Source organism: Dermacentor albipictus, chromosome 2, assembly GCF_038994185.2.
Source record: "Dermacentor albipictus isolate Rhodes 1998 colony chromosome 2, USDA_Dalb.pri_finalv2, whole genome shotgun sequence".
Classification (NCBI taxonomy): Eukaryota; Metazoa; Arthropoda; class Arachnida; order Ixodida; family Ixodidae; genus Dermacentor; species Dermacentor albipictus.
Window position 1 is genome coordinate 74,119,089 of NC_091822.1, and position 9,953 is coordinate 74,129,041.

At 46.3% G+C, this 9,953-nt stretch overlaps 1 protein-coding gene and 1 long non-coding RNA gene across 2 annotated transcripts; one reads left to right on the top strand and one right to left on the bottom strand.

The window, feature by feature from the left end:
- The first annotated feature begins 1,112 nt into the window (after positions 1-1,112).
- Positions 1,113-4,431, top strand: LOC135913095 (uncharacterized). The gene is made up of 3 exons (XR_010567884.2): positions 1,113-1,509; positions 2,268-2,387; positions 3,469-4,431. It is a non-coding gene; the product is annotated as an uncharacterized lncRNA (long non-coding RNA).
- A 317-nt stretch (positions 4,432-4,748) lies between these two features.
- Positions 4,749-8,741, bottom strand: LOC135913126 (uncharacterized). The gene is made up of 5 exons (XM_065445811.2): positions 8,458-8,741; positions 8,086-8,199; positions 7,129-7,233; positions 6,855-6,956; positions 4,749-5,867 (listed from the first exon to the last, which is right to left on the bottom strand). The coding sequence occupies exons 1-5, from the start codon at positions 8,657-8,659 to the stop codon at positions 4,777-4,779; spliced, it is 1,614 nt and encodes a 537-aa protein (XP_065301883.1). The 5' UTR covers positions 8,660-8,741; the 3' UTR covers positions 4,749-4,776.
- Positions 8,742-9,953: the final 1,212 nt, after the last annotated feature.

Genomic DNA, 9,953 nt, shown 5'->3' on the forward strand with positions numbered 1-9,953 from the left:
TAAATAGAGCAAATTCGAATCGGCTCGGCGCGTTCAAGTTCTCTTTCCGGTGGACACGATACGCCTAAACTGACAATACAGGACCTGATGTTACCGTGCAGGATAAGCGGTGATATCACACTTTTTCTCGTCAATTCCGAACGCACGTTTGAAAAGATAGGGCTGGACGAAAGTATTTGGTCTGAGAAACTTCTTTCGGTTATCCCAGGAGAAGCCGCGGAAGTTCTCGCACGCTTGTCTAAAGAAGACTACGAGAACCATGGAAAGGTAAAAGCCGCGCTCCTTCGCAAATACAGCCTCTCTGCCGAGGCATTTCGACAGCGGTTTAGACAGGCAAAAAGGGGCAGCGAGTCGCACACTGAGTTCGCGTACGAGTTAAAGTCTAACTTAAGAGAGCGGCTGAAAAGTGCAGAGGTGAATGGCAACCACGACAAGGTGCATGAATCCATAGCAGTGGAGCAGGTTTACCGAGATCTTCCAGAAGATGTTAGACTTTGGCTGCAGGACAGGCTCCCCGAGGTAGGGCTAGAGAAGGCAGCGCAGCTCGCGGAGGAATATTGCACGCGCCGAAACTTCCAAGGATAACCGATTCAGGAAGATAGGCTAGAAAAAAGGGACTATTCTGGAAAGCGGTTTTCCCCTCGCAACCCAGTTTCGCCGAATAAGAAACTATTCACGAGCGACGAGTTCAGCAAGGGAGTATCGACTAAGGCTGAGGTGGCGAAGGAAGGGCTATCAGAGACAGCCCAGTCGACTGGGGCCGCTAAAGCTTAGGCAGACGTAGAGCGCGCGTTCTACGCCCGGAGTCCAATTATCTGCTTCTGTTGCAGAAAGGAAGGCCATATTTCCTGAAATTGCAAGGAGCAAATCGCGTTCGCCAGCATTAGCCAGTCAGACGAAAATCTGACGCTGCTCGAGCCATATATGCAGGTTGTTGTCGTAGACGGAAAAAGGTGCGGGGCACTTCGCGATTCAGCCGCCACCATTGATGTTACTCATCCGTCCTGTGTTTCTCCCAGAGACTATACAGGGGAATGCGCCTGGATCAGACAAGTCGCAGAAGAACCCAGCGCGTGCTTGCCAATTGACGACTTGCGGGAAAACGAGCGCCGTCTATAGTACATCACCAAAAGCTGCAGCGCTTTGGGTGCGAGGCTATCTGTGTGGAAAACTCGAACTGTTCAGCAAGCAGTGCCATTTGCTTTGTGGACGCGCTTTCCTCGTGTAGGCTTGCAAAATGATTGAAGAAGACCCAGTATCGTTCGCATTTTCGGTGAACGGATGGACCACAGACCTGTCGTAGTGTACAATAAGTAGCGAGTGTTTGGTAATACTTAAACTCAGTTACGCACTCTGTGCGTCAAGCTCATCGTGGACGGGCCCTCAAAGAAGAAGGGTAGTGCGGGCGGCGTGCAATCCATCTATGCGACCAGGTGCGTACACCGTGTCTGCATGATACCATCGAGCCTCGGGCAACATCGCTGGAGCACATTGTGAATGTGTTGCAAGGTAAGAAACTTTTTACTCAGCTGTTTATTGAAAATGCAATATAGCCGAACTGAACCGTTGGGACTTGCCGAATAGCTATCATTTGCAAAGCTCCGAAAATCAGCTAACTCTGATGCAAAGCACAACCTTACCTGTCGCAATATTTGTTACTTTTCAAACTTTCTGGGCATCAGCTTGCCCCAGCTACACTTCATTCCTCCGTCGCCACTGCTGAAGCGGTTATCGCCATGCAGGAAACTAAGTACGGTTTCGGGGAGGCGTTGACCTTTTTCGATGACTCGGGGACAGTTACAATGACTCTGAAATGCTTTGCGCGCAGGAGAGTATCCTGTTTTTAGCACATACATGCATGTTAATGCGGCTTCTCTCTCTCTGATTCTCTATACTATTGCACAGCGCGGCAGTAGCGTGGGAGGCTCACGCTTGCACTAACATCGGTTATTTCCGGGGTTCTAAGCCGCTTACATGACATGATCGATGGTCGTGCGATATGTAATAAATGTCCAGGAGGCTGCTCGGTTGTCAAAGCACTTGGCTCTTCCGTGGTTAAACGGCCGTTGTATGGTGCACGGTCGCGCAATGTGATTAAATAAAAAAAAAAAACGGGAGGACCATATGATTCTCGGGAGCCCCGACTTCGTACGGTTTGTGCACTATGCTTGAGTATGTTAAAGCGCACCGGAAGAAAACGATACGATGCGATGGTAGATCGCACTGAACAATATTTTCAGGTACTATAAATACTTGTTACTTTTCAGGTTGAGTGAGACGTGCCAGAACGTTGCCGGCCTCTTACCGTTGCCGACAAGGGGGCTGTGCGTGGAAAAACAAGCCGTCATGCACGGACTTGCCATGCAAGTGGATTGTTCCTTCAGAAGGTTTGTATCATTCCATACGTGGCAGTAATTAACTTACTGTAATCCAATTACACCAATTTAATTACTTCTCTTGGTTATTTGTAGTGTAAGTCATTACTTTTCTGGTCTAGTAATTTATTAACCTAATTAACTTTTTGTGAGTAATTTGGGAGCGAAAATATTTAATTGCTGCCTAAATTGCTTGTATATCGAGGTTGCACTCCAGCTCTTTGTGGTGTTGGCAAAGATTTGATCTCTTGTTTGCCGGGTTGGGCATATTGAAAACAGGATCGAGCAACGTGAAAAGCCTGGGCCAGTAAGGCAATGAAGTTGAAAACGTAGGGGCGTGTCCAACTGCTTTCAACAGGGGTGTGTTCAACTGCTAAGCTGGATTTGAGAAAAGGGAAATATAGATAGCTTCTGGCGCTTGATGAGGACCCAGACGTACCGACAAGCGATTTAACAACTTTTTAGCTGTACCCAAAACTAAAAAAGCTTTGCACCATACACAATACAGGGTTGCTCCTAAAAAAATATCAGTAGAACGGCTATTTGGCCGTGCAAAGGGCACCCTGTCTTCAAAGCAAGGCAAATATTTAGGCGCTGAATCTGGAACTCGGCTACCCCTGCGATGAAGTAAATTGAGAAATACGAGATGGCTGTAGGAGCTGCATACAGCTTTTTCTGAATATGAAGAGTAATAAGTAATTAAAAAGTAATTGCAATTACCTTCCGAAGGTAATTGTAATATGTCATTGCTCTTTGCGATCATTAATTGGTAATGTAATTTAATTACATTGTCAGAACATTCAGGATAATAATTAGTAATGTACTTTAATTACTTCTTTGAAGTAATTTTGCTATGCATGTATTATTCTGCAAATTTATTTGCTAAATACTTCCTTTAGTTAAGCTTCTGGGTCATGGTTCTTGAAACTGTGAAAATCACTGCACACTTGCATGCTCAACTTGCTACTGGTGCATGTATAACGATAAAACCCTTTGGCGAAAAGCAGTGCATGATTATGGGGCCTGCTTGTTGTCTCTATTTATACCCAAAAAGTGCATAAAAAACTCTGAAATGCTCAATTTTTCATTTCAGCAAGGAAACCAGCAGCAAAACATCCACTGCAGGAAATTCCTTTCCATAGGAACGTTATCAACAAGCCATCATGTCCAAACAGCTACGCGATTACAACCCGAGCCAGAAGGTGACTTCTGATGCTGATATTTCCAAGCTGAAGGCAAGCCTTGTGACTGCGTGCCCAACACTGCATGCAGTGCGATACATGTGCCCCCGCGAAACTCAGCTGGTCACGAAAGCAGCCGCAAATGTACATATGGAAATTGGTGACGAGGAAGATCAGTGGGGCAGTCACGCCACAGAAGTTGTGGCTCTTCACTACGAGTCTTTGAAGGCGACATCAAGTGAGGAAAGACAGCGCATATGCACCCGCACACTTGGACAAGCCAACAACAAGAATTGGTTTGCTGAATGAACAGGCCCCTTGACATCATTATTTAAGAGAATATGTCACGTCGCGAAACCAGAGGGTTTGCTTGGGACCCAAATTACCCAAATGACAAAGCAATGTCAGAAGCAATGGCATATGGGCGGACGCATGAAGACTGTGCAGTGCAGTCTTATGTGCTGCTGATGAAAGCCAGAGTCTACACTGTTGAAGTGAAAAACACAGGGTTGCACGTGCACACTGTAAGATAGGGAGACTGGAGGTAGCAAGGTGGACTAGCTTAATGTGAAGAAAATGCAGCAGCTGTGCACACACAATGATAAATGCAATGCTACGAATTAATAGAGCAGAGTAGCTCAGAAAACAATTTGAGGTTTATAGTATCCTAGCTAAAATGAAAGAGTGCACGTACTGCGAAGGAAACAGCCAAATCATGCGTTCTTGTGATGCTGTATTACTGTTGCTTGTGCACCGTGATGACACGCTGATTAAAAAATCTAGGATTTCACAAGCCATTTGAATGTGTCAGCTGATGTGTGCTCTGTATATGTCACAGGATGTTTTATGTGTATGTCTTAGGGCAGCACAATGACAATATTCCTTGGTGCCATATGTGTGCTTTCTCTGAAGAGACTGAAAATAAAACAACTTGAATTTTACACTGTTTTCATCAATTTATTTCCTCATAAAACAGTAAAATCGCAACACAGTAGTAGCAGCAAAGAAAGAAAAACAGCACTTTGTGCACTGAAACTGTTTTCTGTGCTTATACAATAAGGATAGCAATAGGGGCTTCTTGGTACGGCATATCTTATTTTGTTATAGCGCAAGCTTGACAAGGACAAAAGAAGGCACATCTGACACACACAGCGCTGTGTGTGTCAGATGTGCCTTCTTATGTCCTTGTCAAGCTTGCGCTATAACAAAATAAGATGTGCTTATACAGCCACTTCATCTTTTATGAGTGGATTCCTAAAATTGCTGAGGAAGCAGCACACTTGAAACACGTGGTCAGCAATATCAATCATGGAAATTGGGAATGGCCGGTCAAGTAGACGAAAACTTTTCACGCGTGCAATAGCCCGTTCGACATGGACTCTTGCACGGGCAATGCACCGCGTTTCATGGACTGCAGCTGGTGGCATCTGTTTTTCATGACGCTGACGGAATGGTGGTCGGTACACAGTCACTCCAGGTGGTATGTAGGGGAAGGTGAAACCTTTGTCCACCATGACTGCATCTCCTTCTACTAACTCGTCGAGCAATCCACTGCTTTCCAGGATCGTCGTGTCTGACACTGACCCACCCCAAAGGCGGGAAACAAACGCTATGTATCCATCGGGAGTGCACCCCACAAGCACCTTGTATGTGTTGAAATGTTTGTATGCTGAAAATGTTTGCCTTTGGGCACTTAGCGACGATGGTCGCTGAATTCTCACTTCAGTTGCATCAAGAACCAATCTTGTGTCCGCAAAGTCACGAAATGACTTCGGCAGGTATGGTTGCAAGGCTTCCCGAGAAGGTAGCGTAGTAAGTTTTTTTAGCTCTCGTTGCAGCAGATTCACCCATGTGGTGAAAATGCGGCTAACCTGGCTTTCACATATTAGGAAGTTGCGTGCTAGCTCTACACCACCTATTCCTCTTCTCAGCCTAAGCAATGTCATAAAGAACTCATTTTCCAATTCACTATCTTTTCGACGGCCACGGAGGTTCTTTCCGCCTTTCTGGTTCGAACCCCAGTATGCCATTTCACTAGCAAGGGGTTTTAGGTAGTCCAGTAAGATTTGGAAAACTTCAATGTTTGGAAGTCCAACGTAATGCATGCATTTGCTTGGATCACGCAGTATTTTTACTGTGAGAAGTCTTGACTCTACCCTTTCAAGCTTGTTTTCAAGCCTTAGGTTTCTGTTCTGAAGCTGGATAGCAAGTTTCTGCAGTTCACCGAGAGTGCGCTCCATGCGTCTCACGTTGCCACAACTGCACTGTTGACAACTGCATTCTGGCAGCGGTGCCTGCAATGGCTTGGTATCTGCAAATGATGGCAAAAGGAAACAAACTGTCACTTTCACTCGGGTAGTAGAGGTGCTGTGATAGAACATATTGGTTGCCTGCTGACAACCACTGTTTCCATAGCTGTACTGCATACGGCACAGGAATCTTAAGAGTGTCATACCGCGGTGGTCACATTTCGATGGAGGCAAAATGCAAGGGGCCCGTGTATTGTGCTTTGTCGGTGCACGTTAAAGAACCCCAGCTGGTCAAAATTTCCAGAGCGCTCCACTACAGTGTCCCTCATGGACTGAGTCGATTTGGGCCGTTAAACCGCACGAAACCAATCTAATGTTGACCTATAATAACCCATGCTCACTCCGCTCCGGTTAGAAAATTATCACGGACCCAGCTTTGTTTCAAAGCCAAGCATAACGCTTGCCAAGGTCCACTACAGAAAAAAAAAACGGGACTAAAGTGCTGAAAGTGCAGTTTCATGCCAGTGATTTTTGCAGTGAGTTATGGAAAGGAATTATAGGTGTAATGTTAAGAGACAAGAAAAGAACAGGAGGGGTCGGGGAACAAATCCGTGTTGATGACGGCTTGGTTGAAACCAAGAAGGCAATATAGCCGACGGGCATTAAGAGTAACGGACTCATTCCAAGGCATGGCAAGCATAACAGGGGACGTCGAATGTTAGGTAGGTGGATGAGATTAAGAAGGTTGCCAGGATAAGGCTGCAGCTAGCACACGATCAGGTTATTGGAGAAATATGGGAGAGGCCTTTGCCCAGCAGTCGGCGCAGTTAGGCTGATGATGATCTTTGATGGTGTATTTCTGTATTATTCGCAGTAAACTCTTGTTGATGTCGAAAATAAAGTGCAGTGTTATATAATGCTGAGACAAATTCCAGAGTGGATTAAAGTAAACTCAGCACAGGAAACATTAATGTCAGGTTACAAGTCATAATACCTATGCTACATATACCTAAATGTCTTTATACTGACGTGGTATAGTGAGCGAATACCTTTAGTGGTTTCCCCTTGTGCCGGTGATGGGGATGCAGGCTGTTGCGTGGTGGTTAGTAGCTCCGGCTGGGCTGCAGATGTATTTTCATTCATGCCAGCACCTGCAGGATGAAGTGAAAGAATACCAAAACATTTCCATAACTTGTCGAAGTCACTACAGGAAGAACCTTTACAACCTTATAGGCTTTTTTGCTATGTGCTCTTAGTAAATATAATGCTAACGCTGAGCATACCATGACAGCCTTTTGCTGTTTCGGTCTAATGTATATGTACCTTTATTGGCCTTCCCTTGGTTCAACGAAGGGGCTGTAGGTTGCTGTGTGGCAGGGAGCTGACTTGCTGTGTTCTTGCTACCTTGCTGCTTTGTAGAAACAGCGCCTGTAATGAAGTTTCATGATGGTTAGAGAAAATCAGCTAAGCCTTTAGAAAAAGTGTACAAAAAAGCAGGTTAAGCATGCACAGACAAACAAACGAGAAACCACAATGCCAGGTGCCTCTAAAAATTCAAAGACCATGATCCACATTGTCATCACCGTTGTGAACAAACACAAAGCTGTGTTAAAAGTACACACTCAGTGCTCACCGCTTTGCAGCGGTTCAGACCAAATACAGCATGCACATCCCTATCACAAGCTACATGGTACTTACATGCTCCCGTCGAAAAGCTCTAACACTTGTTCGTGCGATAAGGGGTACTAATCCGCCACGGTAGCTCAATGGTTAAGGTAAGTCTGCCGTAGTCCGAAAGACAAGCGCTCAATCACGACATGAACGGGCGCGTTGCCATGAAGATGAAACAACGCGCGTCCAAGTGTTCGAAAAGAGGACACGTCAAAAACGCTTTAAACCAGCACTCCTCACTACAGTATTTCTCATACTCGATAGGCTGCTCCAGGACGTTGAGCGCGAAAACGAAAAAGTGGTAACTTGCAAGGTCGCTTCTGAACTACAACGCAGCACTTCACGCTCACTCGATTAGCGTAAAATGTCCGCGAAGCGCATAGCAAAACAATAATTTCGAGCTGTACGTTTTCATTTTTAACAGGTCTGCAGTTCTTTAATTTCGCTAATCTCGTTACTTCTCCATTTAAACGTATTGTTGCAGCGTTCCGCGCGGCTTCTGAAACTCGCCGCGCTCAGTCGCGCGTATGCGGTTGCTAGCTCACATCAATCCCTATTTCAACCTATAAAAACGGAACAAGTACACACGAACTGAAACCTTGCATTCACCTTGGTTTTTCAGCCAACGGCTGTGCCGATCCGCACCAGCCTGGCCCGGAGTTCTCTTGTAGCAGAACATATTTGGCACGTAGTCGGGATGATTCTTAAAAGTTGACGGCCGCCCTGGAATTTTTCAAAATATTAGCAAAACCAGCAAAGCTATCATAACTGCAGAAACCAGTGCAAAAGGACACGGCTGAGAAATGCGACATAGACGGACGACCCGGATACGCGGAGCATCTGTACGGGTGGTCATGCCAGATCGCGTTTCACCTTATCGATTCTGTTTACGCTGGCTAGAAGCATAGTAAACTACCTAGCTCAACAGCATGCATTGCTCAAAACTCTTCGCATGTCTATCAAGTTTGTTTTAGCACTTACCTGCAATAAAATGCGCGCTGCAAATGCGTGAATGTTCGTTCGGTTGCCACAACGAACCGTCTTCATTCTTCCTTTTTACCGCAGCAATCCAAGCATCTCGCTTCTCGGGATACAGTTTTGCTGACGGAAATCTAAAAAACTTCACCGCCTCTTTGCCGTAAAAGTAATTAGTACAGCCATACGCGACGCAGTGCGCTGGCATTGTGCCGAAACGTGCAGCCCGGAAACCCCCGAGTCGGCCGGATCAACGTGGTCCGGCGGAAAGTCGTCTGTTTGCTTTCCAACCAAACTGAGGGCGCTGCTGTCCGGCTTCTTTCGCGCATGCGCAGCAGGTTTCCCGCAAGTCGTCAATTGCCAGGGTAACCCTCCAGGGCGCGTTTGGAAGGTGGCAAACTGAGGCAGCCGTGTGTCCAAGTTTACCCGCACACTTTTCATCTTTTTCCAAACAAAGTGGAGCAGCTTTTAGAAAACGAGGGCCGGTCGTTCTCCGCCAGTGTCGCTTGCATGGCATTAACGCGATCGCGGTCACACGCCCTTTCAAAGAAACGTGAAAGCACATCTTCAAACGAGGAAACTGACAATGTAACGTCCTCACAGCGGCAGTCTAGGCCGGGAGAAAAGCAAATGACTCAGGCTCGTGATGGATCAATTACCGGATCAGTGACAGTGGGTCAGGAGGTTTTCGAGACTCGGGGAAAATGGGGCGCCTAGGGCTGAAGTGGAAGGTTCATGGCTTAGCCCCGCCTCCTTTTGCTGGGACAGCTTAGCAGGGTTGAACGAAAGGCGCTTATCGCGGCAAAGTAAAGTGACCTTTCGCTACCTGCGCCTGCAGGCTAATGTAAATGAAGGAGTGGCCTGAAAGAACATCTCGTTCTACACTAGGTCAGGTCTCAAGTACCGGAAACATCAGGATTTCAAGGCTCGGACATGCAACCAACTACTCGTGCCAAGAAAGTACCGACCACAGCTTTTAGGGTTAGCGTATGGGAATGTTTTGGCGGGTTACTTCGGTATCAAGAAGACAAAGGCTAGGCTAGCGCACAATTTCTATTGGCTAGAATGCTGGAAAGAGGTTGGAACACTTGTTCGGTCATGCGACGCATGTCAGCAAGTTGGTAAACCCAATGACAAGTTGGTAAACCCAATGACCCAATGGCGAGACGGCAAAATATAAATTTTCTTCGATCGCCTCAGCTCTGTCTTGCCTGCACGAATGACTGTTAAGAACTGCTTTGCAATCTGCTCTTTAGCGGTTTATTTTCTTTAAATGTGTCTTTGAGAGCACTATTTGTGGAGGTCTGTGTCTCCGGCTCTTTATCGGGTGCGTGTTTCGCGTTTAGTACAACAACCGTAATGATGCTGTTGAGAGCACAGAGGGGTTTAGACGATTTGTTTTCATGGTGTTTGGTCTCGCTTTCTGGATAGCACTGGGAGGGTGCTTACTTTCACCGAAGTGATTGGCGTTGATTTTCGGTCGCTCCGTGAGCTTTCTCAGA

Coding starts and splice junctions, on each gene's coding strand:
- LOC135913126 (XM_065445811.2), bottom strand. CDS start 8,659: ATGCCAGCGCACTGCGTCGCGTATGGCTGTACTAATTACTTTTACGGC. Junction 8,200..8,457: donor CAGCGCGCATTTTATTGCAG/GTAAGTGCTAAA, acceptor GAAAAATTCCAG/GGCGGCCGTCAACTTTTAAG. Junction 7,234..8,085: donor CCGTTGGCTGAAAAACCAAG/GTGAATGCAAGG, acceptor ACTTCATTACAG/GCGCTGTTTCTACAAAGCAG.